This window comes from Lissotriton vulgaris, chromosome 3_1 (assembly GCF_964263255.1).
Source record: "Lissotriton vulgaris chromosome 3_1, aLisVul1.2, whole genome shotgun sequence".
In the NCBI taxonomy this organism is placed as follows: domain Eukaryota; kingdom Metazoa; phylum Chordata; class Amphibia; order Caudata; family Salamandridae; genus Lissotriton; species Lissotriton vulgaris.
This window is the reverse complement of record NC_141689.1, coordinates 2,131,287,692-2,131,312,965: the sequence shown is the minus strand read 5'-3', so window position 1 is coordinate 2,131,312,965 and position 25,274 is coordinate 2,131,287,692. Positions and strand designations below refer to the sequence as shown.

At 46.6% G+C, this 25,274-nt stretch overlaps 1 protein-coding gene across 1 annotated transcript in view; it reads right to left on the bottom strand.

Annotated features, from left to right (window-relative positions):
• ATP8A1 (ATPase phospholipid transporting 8A1) overlaps positions 1-12,655 on the bottom strand; it is a 780,070-nt gene extending 767,415 nt beyond the window's left edge. Inside the window, exon 1 of the mRNA XM_086963885.1 lies at positions 12,360-12,655. Within this exon, the coding sequence (XP_086820011.1) occupies positions 12,360-12,420 (61 nt within the window). The 5' untranslated portion in view covers positions 12,421-12,655. The remainder of the gene's footprint in view (positions 1-12,359) is intronic.
• Positions 12,656-25,274: the final 12,619 nt, after the last annotated feature.

The following is a 25,274-nucleotide window of genomic DNA, read 5'->3' as shown; positions in this document are numbered from 1 at the left end:
CTCTACTCTTAACCACTGCACTCTACACCCTCTACACCAATGGAATCTACTCTGCATCAGTGTATTCTATGCCACTCTACACTAGTGCACTTTTACACTCTATCCTGCAACATGGTGCTTTCCGCCACTGAACTCTACGCTACTCCACTCTACACCTTTAAAATCTACAGCACTTAACTCTACTCTGCACCACTTAATGCTTCTCTATTCGGCATCACTCTATGCTACTGCACTCCATGCCACTCGACTCTACTCTGCACTCTACGCCACTGCACTCTATTCCACTTGACTCTACTCTGCACCACTGCCCTCTGCATCACTCAACTCTACACCACTCAACTCTGCACCACTCTAAGCCAATCTACTCTATACCACTAAGCATGGGAGAATTTTGCGAATCTGGCGTTCGCGAATTTTGAGAATTTGCGAACTCGCAATCCGCAAAATCCGCGAATTCTCGCGAATTTGCGGATTTTTTTCTTTTTTTGTGTTTGCAAGGATTTCTGCCAGTTCGCGAGGGTTTTGTACCAGTTCGCAATTGCGAACTTACATGTCGGCTCGCAACTGTCGCGATTATGTTGTTTCTACGTCTGGTTCATCATCACAGGTTCCCAGCACCCTCTGTTTCACCCCTGCCACCATCTGTTTCACCCATGCCACCCTCTGGTACATCAATGCCACCCTCTGGTTCATCATCACTGTAGATTATGGGGGGGGGGAAGCAAGCACACCTGCCCTGCTTCAACTGACATGAATTAATTTGGGGTTGATTTATTAATGTGTCACTGTTTTAAAATTCCAGTCTGGCACCTGCTTCCTTATCTGTAATTTGCTTTCTGTTGCAGTGCAATTTATTTTTACAGGACCTTTGTGGCCTACTTGTAGCTATTCTATGAGCCTGCTGTGAGGGTCAGAGCAAGGTCATACAATTGTTGCAACTAGCAACTGAACTCTGGAGGGGCCCCAGTCAGGTAGCACTACAGGGAATGGTTACTAATGATGAGTTTGAACTTTTGCACCTGCTGAATGCTTTCACTTTTGCAAAACTCGTTTTTCTGCAGAACAGCATTACAGCAACTGTAATGCCCCAAACAAGCTTACTTGTGAAAGTTGATTTCTAATCCAAAAGTGATCCAAAGAAAGTCAAAAGGCCTCAAATCCAAAAAAGTGCAGGCAAATGTCAACCTGAGGAGTTATTCTGATAAAAATCATCATTTTCAGAAGGTCTATGCTGCTTGCTAGTGGATTTCCTGTGCAGAATTGCAATTTTTGTAATTTCGCGAGTGCGAGATTGTTGCTGCCCGCCGCACCTACATGTTCGCAATTGCGAACTTACACCGCACGCCGCAAAATTGTATCACCAAGAAAAAAAAATCTGCTGCGTGCGAATTTGCGGATTTTCGGTAAATTCGCGAGCGTTCGCGGATTACGAATTTACCAAAAATACGCAAAATCCGCGAGCGTAACGGATTTTCCGCCCATGCTTACACACCACTCCTCTCTGCCCACACCACTCCATTATGCAACACTCTAACCTACTCCACTGCAATCTACAACGCTGAATTGTACGTCTGCACTCAATGCCACTGCACTCTACACTACTATGCTCTGCAACACTCTGCACCAGTGTACTCAACACCAGTCCACTCTACTCTATGCCACTCCAGTGTACGTCACTCCATGTGACTCCACACTATTCCACTTCTATATACACCAGTCTCGGTCACTTCACTCTACAATACTCCACTTCACTCTTCGCCATTCCATTCTTTGCCACTCCAGGCTGCTGTCCTCTAGGCCTCTAACTTTTAGCCATGCTGGTTTACAACATGGCTATAAAACATTGGCAAAGCCAATTGCTCTTGCATAGGTGAGCCCTATTGGCTGTGCCAATGCTTGTTAGGGCATGCACCCAAGATATGGAACAAGTTACCAGTGTCCAATAGGCTGCTGAACACCTTCAACTTACGTAAGACTTAAAAGTTCCCTGAAATGTCTTTTGCTCAAGAAATACTCTGTTACTTGATATCCCTCTGTCTTTGTGTGTTTTAACTACCCAAGCAAGGAATTGAAGTATGTAAATTCCCAAAATTGTATCTTTAACACCGGATATTATTAAGCAAATATCTTTGAAATTTTATGAATCAATGGCTCAGCAAGCTAACACTGTATCACACATATTTTACTTCTGTAACCTAAATGAGATTGTTTATTATACATCTCTTATTGTAAGTAATTTATTATAACTGTACATAAGTGAGGCTCTTGCTCTAGGGTTGTGTTAATGCTTAAAACTACCAAAAGAAAATAGAATATAACAAATAACCATTTACCGGTCAGGAGAGCTCCCATATCAATTTGTAGGATGGACCCTAATAGGGCAAGGAACCTGGTACTATGGGTGTTGGTTGATTCTTAACTTAATTTGCCAATAGCGGCAAAATATATGTTCATCTTTAAAGCAGTTAACCACCAGGTTAACCATGTTGCTGTGCCTGCCTTTTTTTTCACACACAGTCACGTGTAAAAGAATTGGATGTAGATAATTCTTTCAGCCTTCAGACAAAAAACCCAATTATCTATATCACCAGAAAAAACTAAAACAATAACCCCATTGGCTACTTATCCTTGTTTTCGACTTAACAGTGGACTATGAGATTTCTAAAACGCCATGAAGAAAAAATGCGATTTTCAGACAACCAACAGTTCCAGGTTAATTTATTTTAAGATATTGTTACTCTCTATTTCTTCTCCTATGCTGTCAAGCTGGGTTAAAAGATGAACAATAGTGAATAGGGCTGTAATACTACCTTATTTGGGTTCATTACTCGAGTAGTTATAGCTTTTGAAGCCTTTGTGGAGTCTATTAGGCTGGGGGATATTTAAAAAAAAAAGCAGATTGCTCTTACGATCCACTTTTAGGATACTTTATCATACGTTATTAGGTTGTATTTCGCAAAATGTGAGAGCAATTAATTATTCTTGTATTGTAAGATATATGAATGATGGCAATGGTTACCAAAAGAACAGTCAGCACCTCTGTTATAGTTTGCACAATTGTATACCTACTCCGTCGTGCTCCATGTGAATACTGTGCCATCTACAGTGTCACTCAGTGCAATGAGGGAAACTTCCTCAATGCACGTTAATTCTAAAAATACGAAGACAGAGCACAGCACCACAAAAGTAACAACTGACCAGCAAGAGTAAGTAATGTATTTTAATTGCAATAGTACATCTATATATATAAAAACGAAAGTATGTCTGTCCGTTTGTCCTTTATGCATTACTACACTATTCATCCGATCGGCATGAAACTTTGGGAAGTTGTTGAGTACAATCCCTCGAAGGTTTCTGGCAAAAAAAAAAAAAGAATTGTTAAAAATTGAGTACACTACCATGAAGGTTTCGGGCAAAAAAAAAAAAAAAGAACAATTTGTTAAATATCGGCCCCCCAGGGCCCTCATAATCTTTCCAATACTGAACGTTTACAGTTTCCGGTGCGACTCGCTTTTGCAATGACCATCAACAAAGCACAAGGACAATCGCTGCAAGTGTGTGGACTAGATTTGGAGAATCCGTGCTTCTCACATGGAAAACTGTATGTGGCCAGCTCACAAATCGGAAAACCTTCTGATTTATTAGTGTACGCACCACACGGAAAAACAAAAGACACCGTGTATCCACAAGCACTCGATTAAATAAACAGAATTAAAACAACACTTTAAAATGTTTTCCATATTAAAATGAATAAGTTTCAATAAAAATTACACAATGTAAATTGAATGTTATCATAACAAGTTTCATTAAATTTCCTTTCTTCTGAGATCGCAGCAACGCGCGACGGGTAAGCTAGTTGTGAATAAAATCAGTACATATGACAAGAACATGAAAGACTATCGGTTAATTTCCAGCAATGTTTATGCGTAGTTGTAGTACATAGGCAGACAACACGTGTTTCGTCGATGAACAACTTTCTCAAGACTTAAAAGTTGCATCTGTGTGTCATATGGTTCACCAAAACAGAATTAGGTTCCCGATCGTAGTTTCTCAGTAGTAATTGGATATGTATGCGGGTCCGTAAGCGCGAAGACCTCCAAGAAATATCGGTGAGCCGAGAATTCGCAAAAATTTCCTTTTCATTCAAGGTCACACGGGAATCTTTTGACAATCTGTATCACTCCGTGTGCGCAAAATCTACGGTGATTATTGGCTAGGTAAAGTGAGCTTGAAGGTCCCCCTTACATTAAACAGTTAGGGGCCAATGTCAAGGGCTCCTGGAGCTATTATCAGTCTTGCCCCGACATCCATAAAGTTCGGGGTCGGATTCCCGACGTGTAAAGTAGAATTAATCTTGTAGATTAGTATCCCAATCTTACAACTGACAGTTGAATGTCCAGCACTATAGTAAATGGAGGTTTATGTAATATTAAGTACATCGTGGGCAAATACTATGCCAGATATCCCTTAACTGTGTTTGCTTCTCAGTTTCATTTCAGGATGCTCTGGCACAGCTAAATAAAGTTGGTGCATCACAGTTACATCCTTCGAAGAAACATGGTTTTCATTCTAAGCCTGAAAGAAGAGGAAGTGAGGGGAAGTGACCGCCGTCAAGGAAGGATGTGGTGAATCCAGTAGACTGATTGGGAGAGGGAAGGAAGCTCCTTTGACTTTTGGACTGTGAATCCTTATGGTGATACAAACACACTGTTCTTTTTCGTAGAATATGTAATGTTATAGTAGTAAAGAGGTATAATGCTTAATATTTGCCTCAAAGTCTCATGTTGTTAATAAAAACTTATCTCATAGTAGACTGGGTCATCTTGCATTGTATTAAGAAGAGGAGTAATTGCAGATGCACAGAAAGTAAGCAATTCTAAGAGCAAGAAAGTGACTTCAGTACTGCTGTTCAAACTCTTGTACTCCGAGGTACGTCCTCATGGCCTCCCAAACCCACACCACCCTTAGAGGTCTCCTACATGCTGCAGCACATCTCATCGAGGACATGCAGAAATAGGATCACATTATCGCCACCCTCATACAACTCTATTGGCTCCCCTGCCAGCCCACACGATATTTAAAGCTAGCTGCATCATTACAAAGATATTACAATCAGCACCCTCAATTATTTTGCAGACAAGATCACCATCTCTGGCGGATCGCAGCACACCCACAAGCAGGACACCATCAAACTACAGAGTAAGAATGGAAAAAGGCAACAGCACGCCTTTTCAATCTTTGCACCCAGGATCCGGAACAACATGCTTGGATGCATCAGGACTGCCCCACTGCTACTCCAATTGAAGAAAGAGTTGAACACTCACATATTTAAAGAACACTTCATCACAAAGCATTAACCATCCGCAATCCAGCTCCATCTCCTCCTACTTACTGACTTTTTGCTTTTCCTTGCACTCCACTGCCTTTTGGATAGTTTTGCACAATAGCAATTCCATAAATAAGCGTACATAAACACATTCAGCAAGAATCATTCATAGAGAAAAGTGAATGTGGAATAGTGGCTATTAAACTTGGCATCCATGGCGTGGTTCCCCCCTAACTTTCTGCCTTCATCCCTCCTGTTTTGCTGACTTGATCTTTGTTGGCTTTAGTACCCTGTCCACTTTAACACTGCTAACCAGTACAAAGTGCTTGTAATATCGCCTTGAAACATGGTATAACTGGATTTCTTTAAAATTATTATTATTGGCATTTCAAGAAACAGTACAATATACTAAGCATATCATAACAACAGTAGGTATTATTCACAAGGTCCAGAATCCTGCTGGGGCACCAATAACACAGCCGTAACATGCCAAATATTTTAGTAAGGTAGCAATGAACAGCTACCAATAGCAGACCAGGTAATGTATCAACTTGAATTACTGACCCTCCCCCCTCGCCCACTCCCTCCCCTCAAGGACGGTAAAACTGGTGTATACCCAAGTGGGATATTTAATATACTTGTAAGTCCATAGTAAAGTGACACTACCTGTGCCCAGGGTCTGGAAATTCACTGCTACAAGAGGGACTGCAGCACTGATTGTGCCACCCACTGAAGTAGCACTTTAAACATGTCTCAGGTCTGCCACTGAAGCCTGTATGTGTAATTTTAAACTGCCAGTTCGACCTGGCAAAACAAACCTTTTGCGAGGCACAACCCTCCCTTTTTAAAACACGTGTCACCCTTAGGGTACACCCTGGGCAATCCAGAGTGCAGTGTATTTAACCCCTTGTATGCTCATGATGGAGCCGCTCCGTCATGAGCTGCGGTTGCGCTGTACTCATGACGGAGTGGTTCCATCAAGGCCCTGCCGCCGCGCCTGCGCAGCGCTGATTTCGCGCCTGCTAGGCGCGTTCTATTAAGCGGACGGGGCCATGACGGAACCGCTCCGTCATGAGCACAGCGCAACCGTGGCTCGTGACGGAGCGGCTCCGTCACGAGCATGCGAGCGCCGCTCGGGCCCCCCCCCCTAGCGCTGCGGCGGAATTGCCGCCGAAGCGAAGGGGTTAAAAAGTTGGGCATGTACTTTCCATGTTTATATGTCCTGGTAGTGAACACTCTTAAATTCGGGTTTTCACTACTTCAAGGCTTACCTCGCCCATGGGATAACATTGGAGTTACCTTATTACAGTCAATAAGTGATAATTTCCAAAAGCAGGCCACCAGTACTTGTTTATAATGAATAATCCACTCTCATGATGAAGCTGGATTTTGAATTACAATTTTGAAAATTCCACTTTTAGAAAGTTGCCATTTTTCTGTCTTAGCCCTTTAGTGCCTTGCCTATCTCTGGGTCACATGACTGTGTGTAGATGACAGTTGGGCTTTGTGTAATCCTCCTAGACAGCCACACAATAGAGGCCTCGATGGGCCATCACTGGCCAGATCGGAGGGAGGAGCTGGGCACAGCCATACTTACACCTGAATAGGATGTGTCCTGCCTTCACACAAAGGGCTGCATACCCCCTGTAGTTAGTCTGCAGCCAGGAAAGGGAAGGCAGGGTGCCTGTGGAGTTCAAAGGGATACCTCTGGAAGCTGCTCCCACTTCAAAGGTATAAATATTTTACTCTAGACACTAACTATTCAGGACACTTCTGGGCCTGTAGCTACTCTGCCAGAAAGATGGACTGCTATACTGCTGAAAGGACTAGCACTCTGCTTGACCGCTGCCCTGCGGACTTTCTGCCTGCTGACCTCTTGCCTGGGTGAGAAGGACTGGACCGGCATCTGTTGAACCCAGGACCCCCGAGTGACTCCAAGGGCCGTTTGGCTGGCCTCCTGACTACAGCCTCTGGAACAGAAGGCTCCAACAATCTTTAACCCAGCAACTGGACCTTGCGGTCTGCAAGTCCTACCCTGCCAAGTGGTGCCACCACAGTCCTGGACACTTTGAAGTGTGCCTAAATGTGCTCTGCCAGCCCATCTGTGGATACAGTAGAACAGACACATCACCTCTGCTGCGCAATCCCGAACATAACTGACGCATCGCCTATGCTGCATAGGATCTTCCAGCACAAGAACTCTGCATCAACCTCTCATTCCACATCGGAATTACTGCTGTGCGAAGCTTCACCACTGCAGGCACTTGCATTACAAATCTCTCTCCTAGGACAGCCTCGATGATGACACAGGTTCTAGCATTGCAGCCTCATAGGTCTACGGAACTGACATATCGCCTTAACTGCGCAACGCCCCTTCAATGCAGGACTTTGCATTGCAAACTGTCATCGGAGAGATCCTTGATGACGACACTGGACCTTGTATCACAGCTATGCAACTCCATGAAACTGACACATCGCCTCAGCTGCACAACGCATCCTCGACCTCGCAACACTCCACACCCAGGACTTAGTATACCCTTACTCAGCAGGCCTAAGTGGGTCCCTGTAGCAAACTGCGTTCCATCACAGTCTGCCTGAACTTGTGACTTTGTCTCAGTATAGCATGAGTAGATAGCCATAGTTAGCACTTTGTGCTTTTTGGCACTATTTTCTTTGAAATCTTTTAGATTGCATATCTCCAGTTCTACTGACTGGATTTTTGTTGTGTTGGTCTTGTGTTATTTATTAAAATGTATTTTGGAAAAGGGGGTGGTGATGGACAGAGTTTCTGAATGATGCAGAATACTCTTACCCAGTCAAGAGATCAGGGCTTGATCCATCACCGTTTTTTAGCTCACTGCACCATCCCAAGCTCAGAACCTGGCTACATGCAAATTAGTTTGTTCCTGTCCCAGTGCATGATGGGAACAGGGCAAACCAAACTACCAAGCCAATTCTTATACTGGGAAGGAAACAAGCTTCCGGGGACCGGTTTCTGGCATTTCAGCCGTCGTCGGCCCAGCTTGCTTGAATCCTGATGGTGCAATGAGCAAGGGACTCACGTCTGAGTATACCCTCCCACACTTAGTGTGGACAAAATCGATTTTGGAAAAGGGGGTGGTGATGGACAGAGTTTCTAAATGATGCAGAATACTCTCACCCAGTCAAGAGATCAGGGCTTGATCCATCACCGTTTTTTAGCTCACTGCACCATACCAGCTCAGAACCTGGCTACATGCAAATTAGTTTGTTCCTGTCCCAGTGCATGATGGGGACAGGGCAAACCAAACTACCAAGCCAATTCTTATACTGGGAAGGAAACAAGCTTCCGGGGACCGGTTTCTGGCATTTCAGCCGTCGTCGGCCCGGCTTGCTTGAATCCTGATGGTGCAATGAGCAAAATCGATTTTGTCCACACTAAGTGTGGGAGAGTGTACTCAGACGTGAGTCCCTTGCTCTGTCCATCACCACCCCCTTTTCCAAAATCGATTTATTAAAATGTATTAAAATGTATTCTCTTTTTATAAAAGTGGTGTGAGATTTTTCTTGTGTTGTGTTTTCACTTCATTACTGTTTAAAGTGCTGCATAAACACTTCACACATTGCCTCCAAGTTAAGCCTGACCACTCTGTGCCATGATACCAGAGGGTTGGGCACATCTCAACAACTATGCGCAACATAGCTTTAAGCGAGTCAGGTCCTGCCAGTACACAAAACCCAGGTTTTAAGACCTTCTGAAAGCCCCCACCGGAAATAAAATGTGTAAGTTAGCTAAAACAATAACGATCAAAGCATGAGTAACATGCATGAAAGCAGGGGCAAACTGCCCTGCCTAAGTCTGCTTTAGAGTGGCCCAGTGCTGATTTAGGGCCTGTTCATTGCATTCCTTCTTATACGCATATCTAAAGAAGAAACGAAAGTATCTACAACTTCACTGAGCGGCACACCTTGTGTGATGCCGCTCCTACCTCTCAATCAACTTTTAAACAAAGGCATACCACTCACCCAGCTCTATGCAGCACTCATGTTCACAGTGTGCAGGGTGACTCAAAGGAAATCCAGCCAGGCCACTTGTGGCACCCCAGGCTGTCTGGCTAATTTTAGTTGGGAGAGGATAAGGAGGTTGGAGAAGGAGCAGGAGGATAAAATGCCAAAGTGAAGAACTAGAGAAAGAAGGAAGCAGATCGAGAGGTGGACCATGAAAAGCGACCGAAGATCAGAAGGACTAGGAGGGGAAGAAGGAAGAGGATCAGGGCAGGCAGGAACACGAGAATGAGGCCAGGAGCACCAAGATGATGAAGAGGGTGAGAATCAGAAGGTCAGACAGGAGGGGAGGAAGGACCAGTATCATAAGGAGGACTATGAACACAAGGACAAGTGCCAACAGAAAGACAAGATCAGGCCATATAAAGGATTAGGGCCTAGAACCAGGAGGATGAAGAGGAGGACCAGAAGAAGAAAGACAATAATCTAGAGGAAAAAAAGAGCAGGCGGAGGAGAACTAGAAAGGGAAGGTGGAGAAAGAACAGGGATAGGAGAAACACGGCCACCACACCTACCAGAAGGGGAAGAAACTGGACAATAAGAAGGATCATGGCCTATTCACCAAGACAGGACTACCAGGAGGACAAGGATCAGGAGTACCAGAAGAGGAGGAGGATAAGGACCTCCACTGAGATCATGAACACCATTAGGAAAAGGAGGACAATGACAAAGAGGACAGGGTATGAGAGCCAAAGGGAGGACCAAGGACAGACGGCCACCAGAAAGAGCAGTACCAAAAGGATGAAGAGGAGGACCGTAGAGAGGGCCAAGAAGTCTGAGGGAATTATCTGGTGAATTAGGAGTAGGAGGACCAGTACCAACAAAGGGACCAGGATTTACAAAACCATGGAAACCTTTAGGCTCACGGACAGGACTACAAGGAGGGCAAGAGGACTAGAAACAGACGTCCAGGAGAACTGGAACATTGGAGGGAGGACCATGATCAGGAGCACCAGTACTAGGGAGTTTGGGAGAACCAGTGGGATCATTGGAACCAGGAGGATCAGGAGTGGACCAAGACCATGGCGCTCGGAACAGTAGGATTAGTAGAGAAAGGAGCAACAGGAGGAAGTGGATGGGGATTAAAGAGGGGGGGGTCAGAACCAGCAAGAGCATGATGACCAAAACCATCAGGATCATTTGGACCAACAGTGCCAAAACCACAAGTAGGATCAGAAACACTAGGAGGACGATGACAGTGTGGATAAGAAATTATTATAGGTCTAGTTACAGATGCAACATACTTTAAAATGGCTCTTACTTATTTTTCTTAGGCCCCATCCCCTTGAGAGACTCACGCCTTTTGCTGCCCGCTTAAATCATTGGCTACCGTTTACACACTATGGAATTCTGAAAACCTCACTCTCAAGAGGGCTTGTGCCGGCAATGTGAGGAAATGAAAAATGTACTACCATCCCCTGCAAGCAACATGTCAAGCAGACAGTGAGCCTTTTTCCAGAAGGTCCATGACCAAGTGGACCAAGAGTACAAGGGGAAGAAAAGAACACCACCAGAGGGAGGACTTGGACCAACAAGAGGACTACGATAGGATTGGTAGGCGTGTCAAAATGAGTAGGACCAGGAGGACCGAAATCAGGATCACGAAAACGAGGTGAAAAACAATTAGGTGGGTCAGGAGGAGGAGGACCAGGAAGGCTTGTGCACATTTTGGTATTGATGCTTAAGTCATACCGACACAACTTCGGGCCTAGACACTTTCACCGAAAACAATACATTAGGTTAGTGTGACAAGAGAACCGGTACGGTACAATGGGGAAAAAAAATCTACCAATGCTAGTTCTCATCAGACAAGACGTAGCAACTGTAATTTAAACACCTAGTCAACTAATCAAAGCAATACCACAGTGAGGCTAACAAAAAATATAAAATATAAAAGGACTGAATGAAACTCTCAGACAATAAGCAGCCTAGCCAGTAGAAGGAAATAAAAGGACGCAAGAATACGTGAGCTTGCTGAGTTCCAACTAGATCCACTAGAATTAGAAGCGAGAAGTAGTTGCTAAACACCATTGGATCAGCAGACTTTGGTTACAGGAGATGGCACTCAGAGCGAGGGGCTACGTCGACTCCATGGGCTGGGCTGCAGTGTCATAAAGTACTGTTACGGTACTGTCGCTCTGTCAGTACGCACTGAGCCACGCTGCAACAGGAACGCGAGTCTGAAGTATATATAACCAAACGCTGGGGCTGCCGTGCACTGTCATCCTCGTCACAGCAATTTGGTGTCTCAATGGAGGTCCACGACCCTAAATTCTAACAACTATCAACTTGCTTCTTTGACAGTCCAAATGACTCATCTATGTATTTCAAATAAAATCGGAAGATGGCCCAGTGTCTCTGTGAAACATGCCCTGCCAAGTTTGACAGGTTAAAAGCAACGCATCAAGTGCTGCTGCGGCTTCAGTGTTGCTGGGCGCTGTACCGTGTGAGGACAACACTGTCGCTCGAGGGAAACTGTGCGGTCAGTGGGGTGGCAGGACTGCCGGGCACTAGGGCCGCATGCAGCGTACCCACTGGGGCTGCAGTCATGTCAAGAGGTGCTGGCACTACAGCTACACTGAGAAGAAAAGGGAGTGAACCGAGGACTGCGGCGGTTGACAACAAGCAGCGAGGGGCTGCAGGCACTCACACCAGGAAGCAGCAGCTACCCGCCGTATGCCGGTGAAAAGGAAAGTGGGGCTTCCGTCTTAAGAGGTGTCGTCATGACATGTCATGTCAGACCAGCAGGGTTCCTTCACAGCTGGGTCAGTCTCCATATGTCAGCATATCGGAAGTACACGGGGGCAGCGTAGACACCACTAGGTTGACTAGGCACATGCAAAACAATGTGCCACTAAGAGGGCACAGCTTAAGCGAAAGAGAAATGGAACCACAGGGCAGAAGAGACAACGCTGGTTTGCCTATCATAACATTTTGGGTGGCTGCAACATTTGTACGTCACACCAAGGAAGTCCCCCAAGGTACTTACCCTCAGCTCTGGAGCGGATCTCCGCCACGGTTTTCTGAACACTCCTGCTGGTGGCGGGCATCTTGGCGAGGGTGCAGCGCCAGGGATTCCCCCTCAGTGGCACCTGCTAGTTTTGGCTGCGGCTAAAGCAAGGGGGGGGGAGGCGCGTCCACTCCAGCCTCCGTTGACCCTGCGGCAGACTGCTCCCCTCGGGCTCCGCTCCCTCGCGCATCCACACACACGCCGCCCTCCCTGCGGGAGCCCTGCGAGCCGAGCTGCGGGTTCAGCCCGCAACAATGAATGGGCACAGCGAGGCTGGGGGAGGGGCGGAGCTGCGCTGGGGAGAGGGGCAGGGCCTCGCCGCGCACCCTGTCTTTAGGAGTGCTTCCTCCTCCGCCCCCTGTCAGAGAGGAAACAGCGCAGCGGCGGAGAGACGCCGGAGAGCTGGTGGGTGACGGGCGGACCGCTGCCCCTTCTCTCTTCTCCTTCGGTTAAAGACACAGACGGACGGAAGACCTGCCGCCTTCTCTCCAGAAATCAATGGCGCTCCTGCTCATCGCTGTCTGACTGGGAAAAAAAACGTGTCTTGGAAGTGGCCCGCTAATGGTCCGATCCAGGCCTGGAGGGGTGGACATCTGCTGCAGATCATGCGAAAGTGTTTCCAAGGCTTTTGGACCTCTGCCCCGCCCCCCTCCAGGACCTGACCTGCTTGGCTTTACCGTACCCTTGCCGGGGTAGTGGTATCTGACTCCCTTTCGGGTCCCGTCTCCATTCCGTGGATTTGTTTTCTTGTCATTGGGCTGATGTCCACTTCCAACAGAGCGCTGTCGCTAGCTTCTAGTGCTAGAATGGGACTAAGAGCGCTATGTCCCGTTCCAGCCCATATCACCCAGGTACAAAGCAACAGCAGTGAAGTTCCCCAGTGCTCAGTGACATTGTGCACCCCTCCGCCGTCGCCTACGCCCAAAGATCGCCTTCTGTGCTACTATCTGCCAGTCTCATCCGCGGCGGTAGCCTGGCTTCCCTTACTGGCAGCGCCTTAAATGGAAATACAAAAGTGCTGGTACTCTCTTCTCAGAGTACCTATTTGCTCTTTAGAAGTGCTGATGCTCTCCTATAAAATGCATTGCAGCACATCTAACAAGTTTTGGCATAGCCAATCGGTCTCGCCTTTGGGACCTTATAAGTGGTTAGTCATGCAGCGAGGGTAGGAGAGGACTGGGGCAATGCGCTCAGGTGCTCTACTCGGAGAGGGTAGGGAAGAGGTAGACAACCTCGTGAGCAGGAGCACGGATTCACATTGAGGGTACTGACGCAGTAAGTAGGGGCTAGCATACATGGTAAGTGGGAGAGGAACATTAGAGATGGTAGCATGACCTAGGGTGCACCGCGGTAGGGAGGAGATTATAGCTCAGAGTCGGAGTTTAGGTACAAAGTGTGGAGAAGGGAGCTGGTGCTCCGTAACACCACACCGTAAGCGTACAAACGGTTAACTGGAGCTGTGAGCATGAGCTCAGGTTACAGTGTGGTGTTAGATGAGATGAGCTGTGCTGTGAGCAGAAGCTCATGTACGCAGTGAGGGTAGGGAGTCTGAAGCTGTGTGCACTACGCAGGACCTCGGCTACACAGTTAGGGCAGGAGTGCATGGGAGCAGAGAGTAGAGGCTCTGGGTCACAGCGAGAGTCAAGCTGGACTTGAGCTGTGTACGGTGTTTTCAGTTAGCGCTTTAAAAAAAAAAACGCCCGACGACCGCTTCTTGCAAGCACTCCTCCCGTTCCCATCCACTTTCATGGCAGTTGGGCCTTGTTCTAATTTCTTTATATCTATGACAGGCCTGAGACGCCGTCAGCGCAGTGGCAAGGGGCTGCAGCGAAGACGGAGCGGGGCTCCACGAGGCCTCCATGAGCCGTCACGCACCACAAGGCCAGCGGGCTGTCAGCCGCACACTGATCACCGCGGCCCGCAATGAATGCATTCACAGAGCAGGAAGCAGGGCACCGACAACGGGAGGAGAGTGGAAGCATTCTGAACACAGTGGAGGCCGGGAACAAAGCAACAGAAAATGAAACACGCACAGCAGCGAAAGTGAAAGCGACCGCACTGTGTTTATTTAGTAACCTGATCCACAATGCGACGAGGGAGGATTGCAGCTGCCACCCTGCACGCCGCTGCTCGCTCCCGAGAACAAAACACAGTGGGAGAGAACATTTTAAGAAGAGGTGGGACATGTACCGGCGTTTGGCCATTTTGCGTGCTTTCATTATTGAAAGCCACACGCTTAGACCAATCCAATGTGTGGAAGGAGTCAGACCAACACAGATAAGTTTTGAGCATTCACAATAAGCCTCTCATTGAGCAGCACATGCCCGCTGCGCTAGGTTCGACCTAAAAAGGGAAGATGCTATCCCTTTTAAAACAAAGAAGTGCAGGTACTGAGTACTGGACAGTACCGGCCTATTTAAATCACTGTTAGGTGGTTCTCAGTGTCAGTTGCTTTCAGTGGGCTGAGTCCTGTCTGATCTCAGATCTGACTTATAACTGACTCATGCCCCTAAGGCTCTGTATTCATGTTTTAAAGTTTGCTGGCCAAAATACTTATCGATTTATCGACAATGAGGGTTTGTGGGGATAGCATTCATGGAATGTCCACCCCCGGCCAGCTTTGGGCTGTTTGGTACAGTCCTCAGGCTGCAGCTGATTGGTGCGGGTGGGTGCTTCCCATAGAAAGTGGCAGTTAGACCGTTGCGTCTCAGTCAGGCGAGAGGGTTCGCAGAGGTAGGAAGCGTATTTTGTTTTCAAGCCCATATTTCGGCATAATTGGTTATTTTAGTTGCTGCCGCTATGGCTGAGTCAGCTACAACAGTAAGGGAGGTCCTGAGGTTGTTGTGCGAGGCGGGACAGGAGGACTTGCTCATGTTCGGTGCCCTTTCACAAGCATGGATGGACTATTAGAAAAAGAAGAGAGCATCGGCCGACGGCATATCCAGGGCCATGTTTGCCTGCTCTTCAAGCAATAGCTCATCTGTAGCTATGTTAAGGAAGAAAGACATTTCATCCGTTAATGAGGCGGCTTCAGGATAGCTCCCCTTACCACCATCGGGCAGCTTGCATCGTTGGATGTGAGGAGAGGGAGGAGCAGGTCGCGCACACGTGCGTTAAGAGGCAGGCTCATGGGGAGAGGAAAATCCCTTAAAGGAGCAAGTTTTGTTAAAGGCAAAGAGTCTTTTGACAAAAAACGAACGTTGACGCCCCCTAGTGGTTCCTTCCAGTCAAAAAATGCTAAATTTGACCAATGGGTTTCTGTAAATGAATATAGAATAATGAAAAACACACCAATTTTGGCGGAAGATTAAAACTAGCTCATAATGTGCCAAATGTTTCAGGTGACAGGTCTTTATCCTCTATGATTTCAGGTGAGGATGGTGACGTATTATTAAGGCACAATGAAGCTCAAAAAGGTATACCATCCTTAAAAAGCAAAGCTAAGCAGTTAATTCTGCAACCAGTCAGGAAAGTTCAGGGTTTCAATGTCAGTCAGTTTAAAGATGTAGTAGTGCTGAAGACTGATGTTGGTAGGAAACAAGCTATGTCCAATAAGGAGGAATATGTTCCTGAAGGTCCTGGGAAATGGGTGTGGGATCATGATGAGATCAATAAAAGTAGCTTGACATTGTCTGAAATGGGTGTTCCAATTCAATCTTTATTCGGTTTAAAAAACCTCATAAGATACAGTACATTTAATCATAATACATCATATCACAATAAAAAAAGAAAATTTGTTTGAGTACATAAAAATAGCGGGTGGGTAAAAATATCAACACACTTCCTTTGCATATAATACATAGAATTCAATTCATTTCCCAGAATGACCACTTGGGGGTAACTTGGTCCTAGTCGGCCCCTCTAATGTACACGAACACTGAATAAATATACAGAATAAAACAATAAATTATGTATCTGTTTTTGTTTAAAAATGTACACCAGGACAGTAAAGAAAGCAGCACTTTAGCAGCTAACAGTAACATGGAAAATTAGCCTATTTCCTTAAGTCTTTTGGTCTTTCATCTTCCTTATCAGGGCTACGCATAAAAGGAAACGGCTCAGGCTGAACACAATCGGTTGGGCAGTGTCTCCCTTAAAAATTCTGAGCCCAACCTTAATTTGTCGGAGGCCTAGCTTTTTACAAATTGGCTTTAGCCATTTTTTCCTGGCTTTAAGGTATGCTGGGCATATAAATAAAACATGGGACACATCCTCTTTCAGCCCCATTTCGCAAAACTTGCATATAACGGATCCAGCGGCCCCGGCCAGCCCCTTGTTGCAGTTCCAGCTAGTTGTCCTTTCTTTTAATTGCAAGATACCATACCGGAACTTTAAGTATAGGCTTTTGGCCAATGGAGGGTAAATTTCGTCCATAAGGGGCTCTAATTGCAAGGTCACTTTTAATTAAAAAAATTTCGAAGTTAGAGTCCCTGTTCTAGAGTTTGATAACACTGAGTCTCTAATATAGTCCCAGTACCTTTGTTTCAAGATCCTTTTTGAGCTATTTATAAGAGAATCCGGGTCAAACCAAAAATCACTTAACCCTAGTTTTTCAAACCATTTTTTGACGTACTCTAACCATGGCAAATGCGTGATATTCCTTATAGCCAGTATCTCTTTCAATGCTTCTCTGTAATCAGTCAGCTCCTCAGTGGACCATAAGCGGACCCAATAGAGCAGCGGACGAAGAGAAGCATAGTCATCTGTACGTCGAAAGTTAAGGTCCCATAATACGGGTGTCATTGGTGTTGACCCAGGTATCCTTAAGAGTTGCCTAATAAAGGAATTCTCCCTCACTCGGAAAGTATCCTTTGAGGCATAAGCCCAGAGATCCGCACCATAAAGTGAAGATGCACTTTGTACTTGAATAGTTCAATGGCTGGTGAGACTGCTTTAAAATGGCTATTCTTATGCCTCTTTAAAATCGGACACTGATTTTGAATCAGCCTTAATTTTGAGTTCTCCAATTGTGTTTTCCATGTAACGTTACTGTCTAAAATGATACCCAGGTATTTAAAATTGGGGACTTCTTCAATGGGTTCGTTATTTATCTTAAAAACTTTGCTAAAACCTTTATGAGGGTTGATTGTCATAACTTTTGTTTTTGAGGAATTGATTTCTAGTTCCTTGTCATGACAATACGAGCTAAATTTATTTAAAAGGTTTTGAAGCCCCCTGGGTGTCTGGGAAATTAAAATAGTGTCGTCTGCAAACAACAATGCCGGAACAGTTCCAGAGTCAGCAAGTTATGGCGACTTTGAGGCCAAGGCAGGGATAATGCTGCAAAAGGACGGCAAGTGTAGTAAAAAACCGACAAGCAGGTGAAAAACATCCTGCATCACGATTGGTGAGGAAAAGGAAGATTTTGATGTGGTCTTTCCTGCGCTGTTGGAAGAACATCGTATTTCACAATTGAGAAGAGCTATAAATTGGAGAGTTTATGATAGTGGGGTGGGGGACGGAGAACATCCAAGCAGTAGCAGGAGTAGTAAGAGCGTTCAATTTGATGGGGGGATAGCTGATGACAACACATTTGATTTGGAAGAGGGGGAAATTGGGGATGATAATGACATTGAATCCTGGCGGGTCCTTCAAAGCATATGGGGGTTGTCTAAAAAGCTGTCCAAAGCTCATATTTTTGAGGAAAAAGATGCTGAGGATTCCTGGTTTGAGGCTAAAGGGCAGACAAGATGCCAAGATGGGACAGAAAGAAGAAAACGTTGGATTGGATGAAGTCTTTAGGACCAGGTTAGAAGCAATTTGAGGATGGGTATAGAAAAATTATTATTAAAAAATTGAAAATATCCGACATGAGGGTTTAAGATAAAGGTGTGGGGAATGATGGATGTTCAAAATGTGAAATTACTAATGTATTGTCGAATGAGGAAGAATTAAGCAAGAAAGACAAGATGAAGGGCAGGTTATCAGACTCAAATAAATATAAATGCAATCGTGAGCCAAACGGAAGTGAAAAAGAAGAAAAATCAAAATCTGAAGGTTTAAAGTCTTCCTTATATGGGTTTATCTATGCCTTTGGGATCACATTTGAGTAAGAACACATGAGAGAAAATATGGAAATAAGGATTTGTGGACGTTTTGAAGCTTCTCCATAGAGAAATTCAATCAAAAGAGGGATCTAGGAAGAAGATTGGGAATTAGCTAAAAGGCAAAGGGGATGTATGATGGTACATCGTAAAAACTTACACCGTATGCCATAACATCGTAATTGTTACATCGCATGTCCCCTTAGATCGTGAGTAATCACAACACATACCATTACGTCACAAGAGCATGCAACGTAATGGCGTGCGTAGACAACGCATGCGTCGTAATGTCACGTGCGTTGTAAGTGCACACAATGTCAACGCATGCGTCAAGATGGTTGTCTCCCGGCTAAGTCAAGTGTATACTGTGAGAAGTTTCCAGATAGATCAGTGTCAATTTTTATATATTTAAACACTATTTGGAAGGCTCACACAGAATTTGGGGGTTTTGCCTGGCTTCATTACGACAAAGAATTCAGAGCTAGGCTGGTCCTTAGTCCCGAAAAACCCTGGGGGGAGGTTGATATTGAATTATGGGTGCAGTGGATGTATCTCCAGAGGCCTCCTCCTACTATGTATACAGCGAGCAGTTTACTGTTTCACATCGGCCCTTTCTTAGCAAACCCACCTCGGGAGGGGAGGGTAATTGGGTCAAACCACATTCAGCATATTTAGGAGCATGCTTGAATTTTAACGGGGCACTGCCAAAAGAAACACTGCAGATACAAACATGAATGTTCAAAATGCAGAGGCAAGCATGCTGTATTACAATGTTTTTGGGAACAGGCAAACTAGGGGAATTTTAGGCAAGGCAGAGGAAGAGGAAATTCATTCCAGCCTAAGTACAAGGGCTTTTACCCCAATTGATACACAGAAGTTATACTTCTGGTTGAAATTCTATTAATTGAGGGATAAGGCAGCCAGATTTGAATGGGGTTTTAAAGAAGGCTTCAGACTAGGATATCAAGGACATCGATACCGTAGATTTGCTGAAAATTTCAAATCAGCCAAAGAATTCCCACAGGTTATTAAACAAAAACTTTTGTCTGAAGTTGCAGAGGGGAGGGTGGCAGGTCCATTTTCTAAATGGCCATTACAAGATCTTATTGTATCACCATTGGGCGTGGTGCCAAAGAAAACGGCTGGTGATTTTTGCAAGATTCAACATTTGTCATGGCCACGAGGTTTATCAGTTAATGACTTTATAGCTAAAGAGGATACCATGGTTCAGTTTACGTTAATTGATGTAGCGTTAGAGCTGGTAAGGAAAGTAGGTTCGAATGCAGAATTGGCGAAATGCAACATTAAATCTGCCTTTTGGTTGTTACCTGTACACCCTCTTGATTTCTCGTTAAGTGTTTATTTTGAAAAACAATTTTTTCAGACAAAGTGCTGCCTATGGGATGCACAGTTTCATGCAATCTCTTTGAAGAGTTTAGCTTTTTTATTCAATGGTGTTTTGTTGTCAGGTTATGTTCAAGTAACACATAACCTAGACGATTTCCTGTTTATAGGCACAGCTGGCACTCAGCAATGTAACAGAGCTCTTCAATTTGTTAAGTTATTGGCCAAAGATTTGGGTATACCTCTGGCACATGAAAATACAGAAGGCCCTTCAAATTGTTTGGTTTTCTTGGGAATTGAGATAGACATAGTCAATATGGAAGCAAGGCTGCCTTTTAAGAAAGTGAAGTACATGGTGGAGCTGTTGGAGCATGCCAAGTTCATCGCCCAAGTTACAATTTGGTCTCTGGATGAAGACTTCTTATGGTCAATACACATTATTTCTGACGCGTAAGGGGCCAATGGTTTCGGACTCTTTTCGGAAGGAAAATGGTGTGCATAAAAGTGGCCATCGAAATGGATTTCTGAGAGAAGAAGTATAGCCTTATTCAATTTTTTTCCACTGCTGGTTTCATTATCGATATGATTATCAAACAAAACAGTAATCTTTCACGTTGATAATAAGACTATTGTTGATCCAGTGACAGGTCAAAAAGCAAAAGACAGACTTCTTAAGTTGTTACAAAAATTCATGTTAGGTTGCCTTATGCACAATATAGTTTTTAAGGTTAAACACGTAACAAGGAACAGATAATTATATAGCAGATGCATTATCTCGTTCCAAGTGGCTGAGGTTCTGTGGTTTGGCGCCCAGAGCAGACCTGGTAAAAACCCAGATTCCTCAAGAGGTATGGGCAGGGCCGGACTGGGAACCAAAACCGGCCCTGGCAAACCTAGAATCTGTCCCATAGGATAGAGTAGGGCATTCCAGAACCTTCTGGTCCCTTCTGGACCTCTGAGGGTCAGCCTATAAAAGGCGGAATGCTGGTCAGCCATTTTGTCTTGCAGTGTAGGCTGGCTGGAGGACAGGCTGTGGCGTAGAAGGTGGGGGTAGGATAGTCAAAGGGTTGACCTCCCAGTCTAGGGACGCTCCTTATTGATTCACCACCCGACCTCCCTTTGGTTACTTGACCTGACCCCGCTGGGTGAGAAATCTTGGAGACCCTGGGCACCAATTTCCCCCCTGGTCCCAGTATAAGGCGTGGGTGAAGGAGACTGTTCCTGAGGGAAGCCTTTCCCCCCTACCCAGTAAGAATAGAGGCTTTAGGGTGGAACTTGAGGGAAGTGACTCCAGGATACTACTAACAGTGGCTAAAAGGACTGTGAGCAGGAGAGGAGTCAATCGCCATAAATCTCAAGCCTATTTCCCCCTTTCCCCGTTACCTGGGGCAGCCTTTGCTAAGGAGATATCAAAGTGACTGTAGTGGGGCTAGTAACGTGTATTCAGCGAGGCGCCACAGAGTGCACTGACCGCCTTGTTCAGCCCGCCTATGTTGCACTGAATCCGGTGGCTGCGGCGGTCGCTTCGTGAGGATAATCACCCTTCCCTAGCTGTCTCCTGTCAGCGCTGGTCTGGCACAAGGAACGCGTCAGCAGGCGCGTGTGGGCGGGACCGGAGGAGGCAGTCCCGCAGTGCCGAGCAGACTCCAAGCCGAGCCGCTGTTCTCCCGCGCATGCCCGGTCGCGCCGCTTCCCTACAGGAAGGTGGAGGCGGGACCGGACGGGGAAGCGCCTGGAGCACAGCAGCGGCTCGAAGATAGTGCGGAATCTTCCTTTCCCCCTCGAGCGCCACACGGAGGAGCTGGGCCGAGTGAGAGGGGAGAGTGGAGGAGCCCCTAGAGGCGGGAGAGCCTAAACGTCATTCGGCTCTTCTTTCCTGCCTGTTTTTCCCTCGCTTCCTCTGGCATACCGAGACCCAAGCCAGCAAATTCATCCACAAGTAAGGAGAAGGTTCAGAGGGGAAGTGGTCTTCATAAGAAAAGTAAACGAGGGCCGGGAAGGGAGATTCATCAGTCATTTTAAGAGAGAAACTGACTCAGTTTGTGCAGCGCCCCTGAGGAATCCCTGAAGGGTTTACATCGTCTGTTGTTTACTTTGGAAATACCCAGATGGTTCATTGCCTTCAGCGGGTTATTTCTCCAGGAGAGCCCGTCTAAATCAAAGGGGAATTTGAAGGGCTGCCCTGATCTTGCTGAAAACAGTGGTGGAGAGGGAGGAAGTGTTTAATCTTCTTTTCTAGAGGAGTACTAACTCTGCTTCTTGGGAACTACTGCCCTGTGATGCAAATGTGACCAGCCGAGTATCGTGAATGGTTTAACAATTTGTGAGGAATTTAGAAATCTCATATCTAAATGTACTTTGCTGTTGAGTTGAGAAATTGCTTCATTTTCATAATTTAGCACCTCTGAAAAGCTGCAAAATTTCATAAGTAAATGTGATGCAGTGAGCTGTGATTTCTGAATCAAAAGAGCAAAGATTATTTTTATAAACAGACTCGTATTTTTCCAAACAGTGGTGTAGTGTAATTTTTGGGTGTTATTGCGTTAATTTACTGCTGGGTGGTTTGCAACCTTCACACATGTGCCTCTAGTGAATGTATCTTACCCTAGGCCAGGCTACCCTAGGTGACCTGACATCCCAGGTTCCAACAAGTTGGTGTCTAGCGGTGGGATCCTGACTGTGGTTGCAGCTACTCAGTAGTAAATGAACGGAATTCACTAGCCTACACCAGGAGTTTTCTCCTAGCGGCCCTCCTAATTTTACTTTTGTTTTTCCAAATTTGTTCCTGGTGGTGGGGTGGAGGTGGCTTTAGGTTGCCCTTGCAACTCTAATTTCCTTGTGTGTATAATCTGGTTTTGCCTATTTCAAAATGGAGTTTGCATTAGAAAAACTAGACACCTATTCTGTGGCTCAGCTGAAAGATTTCTGCCAACAAATGGGGGTATTTTTTAAGCATGGTGCCAGGAAGGGGGAACTCCAAACCAGTCTAAGGGCTTGGGTGGAGGCACACAAAGAAGGGAAGGAGGAGGATGAAGGGACAGACCGGGACACGGTTGTGGAGATAGAAGGCTTATTTCCCTCTGAGGGGGAAAACCTACTCCCAGGACCAGTGTCCTACTCCCGGAGGGGCAGTAGTGTCTCCGGGGGAAGCCTGACTGAAGCTGAGCTCACTGACCGGAGGGAAATGAGACAGTTAAAATGGGAGTTGGCTAAGCTGGAGCAGGAGAAGGAGGAGCGGAGGATGGCCCATGAGTTCAGGTTGAAGGAATTAGAACTCCAGAACCTGCGACGGGGGTCCTCTCCTGTAAGGAATGGTGGCAGCGAATCAAAAGAGACAGCCAGGGAGTCCAGACCCTATTTACCAAAAGACCTTATAGCTAGCTTTAGTCAGGAGGACGACATCGCCAAGTGGTTAGCTGCCTATGAGGTCTCCCTAAGAGCCCATGGGGTGCAGGAGAAGCACTGGGGGGGTGGTTTGTATAAGTACATGCCTCCTGCTGGTCGGGACACCTTGCTGGCCCTAGAACCAGAGGAACAAACCAACTACCCCACCATGAAGCTAGCGTTGGTAAGGAAGTTTGGGCTTACCCCAGAAAGGTACCGTCAGAAGTTCAGGGGGAGCCACAAATTAAGCACCCAGAACTGGGTGGACTTCCTTGACTACGCCAGAAAGGCCTTAGAGGGCTGGGTCAAGGGCAGTGAGGTGAAAGATTATGAGGGGTTGTATGATCTATTTTTGAAAGAGCACCTCCTCGAGAAATGTTTTCCCGAGCTGCGCCAACACCTGGTGGACAGCAAGCTGACCAATCCCCGGAAGCTTGCAGATGAGGCGGACATCTGGGCAAGTACCAGGGTGTCTTCAAAGGGGACTGGAGGGGATTCCCAAAAGGCCGGACAGGGCGCCCCCAGAAGAAGGAGGGGGGAGATAAAAAGAGGGAGTTCTCCAAAGGTCCCCAAAACAATTTCCAAGGAAAGGGAATAGGTTTCACCCCTAAGGCAAACCCGCCCAGAAACCCTAATCCTGGCCAAAGCCAGCAGCCAAGGGTTCTCCACTGTTTTGAGTGTGGTGGTGTTGGACATTATAAGGGAGATGTCAGATGCCCTAAGAGACCACCCCCTCCCACCGGAGGAAAACCACCGGGAGTAGCTAGTGTAGCGCTCGGGGAGGAGTTGCCCTTAGATAAGGGGGGTGAGTGGGCGGGTGTCACCTTAGTGTCCCTGGGAGAACGGGAGATGGTTCCTAAGATCCAGGTGCCCCCAAATACTGCAAAGTATGGGCAATGGGTCACCATCAATGGCCAGAGAGGGGAGGCTCTGAGAGATACAGGAGCCAGCATGACTATGGTGAGAAGACAACTAGTGTCTCCAGAGCAGGTGGTTCCCCATGTACTCCACCCCGCCGCGATGGCTGACGGCAGAATGGGCCACTATCCAGTGGCTGAGGTTCCCTTTGAGTGGGAGGGGGTTGCAGGTTCACTTCGAGTTGCCGTAAGCCCTGTCTGTCAGTTGATTGTCTGCTGGGGAATGACATGGAGCACAACGCTTGGAGAGAGGTGGAATACCGGACGCACACTGCGATGCTGGGTACACCTGACTGGGCCTGTGTGAGCACACGGTCTGCGACTGCCCGGAGAGGGAGTTCGCCTGGGTTGGAGCCTGGAACCATGGCCCAACCTGCTGCCAAAAAGGGACAGACCCGAAGACAGGAAGAGCCTGCTTCGGCTTCCACACCCCATGTGACAGATCGGCCACCTGCGGTGGTGGACCAGGAGTCCGTGGAGGGGGAAGTAGACTCTCTGGAGGATTTACCCATCCCTGCTGAGTGGCATGTGGAGGGAGGACCTACCAGAGAGGAATTCTGTAAGGGGTAGAGGGAGTGCCCTACCCTTGAGGGACTGAGGCGTCAGGCTGAAGCCCAGGCAGCAGGTGATGTTACGGGACACTACCATATTTACTGGGAGGATGGACTCCTCTACAGTGAACCCAAGGTACCCTTACCTGGTTCATCAAGGGCCTTGGTAGTCCCGCAACAATACCGAGCCTTTCTGCTGGAATTGGCTCATGCTATACCCTTGGCAGGACACTTAGGTCAGGACAAGACCTTTGCTCGGCTTGTCCACCACTTTTACTGGCCTCAGATGAAAGTGCCGTCCAACACTTACTGTCCGACATGTGTATCCTGCCAGGCCAGTGGGAAAACAGGGGTGAAGCTGAAGGCTCCCCTGGAACCACTTCCAGTCGTTAGCACCCCCTTTGAAAGGGTGGGCATCGACATTGTAGGGCCTTTAGATCCACCAACAACAGCTGGTCACAGGTTCATCCTGGTTCTGGTGGATCATGCCACACGATACCCAGAGGCAATTCCTCTGAGGACAGTCACTGCACCTGTGGTGGCTAGGGCCCTAATGGGGATCTTTACCCGAGTGGGTTTTCCCAAAGAAGTTGTGTCTGACAGGGGGACCAACTTCATGTCAGCTTACATGCGGGCAATGTGGAAGGAGTGTGG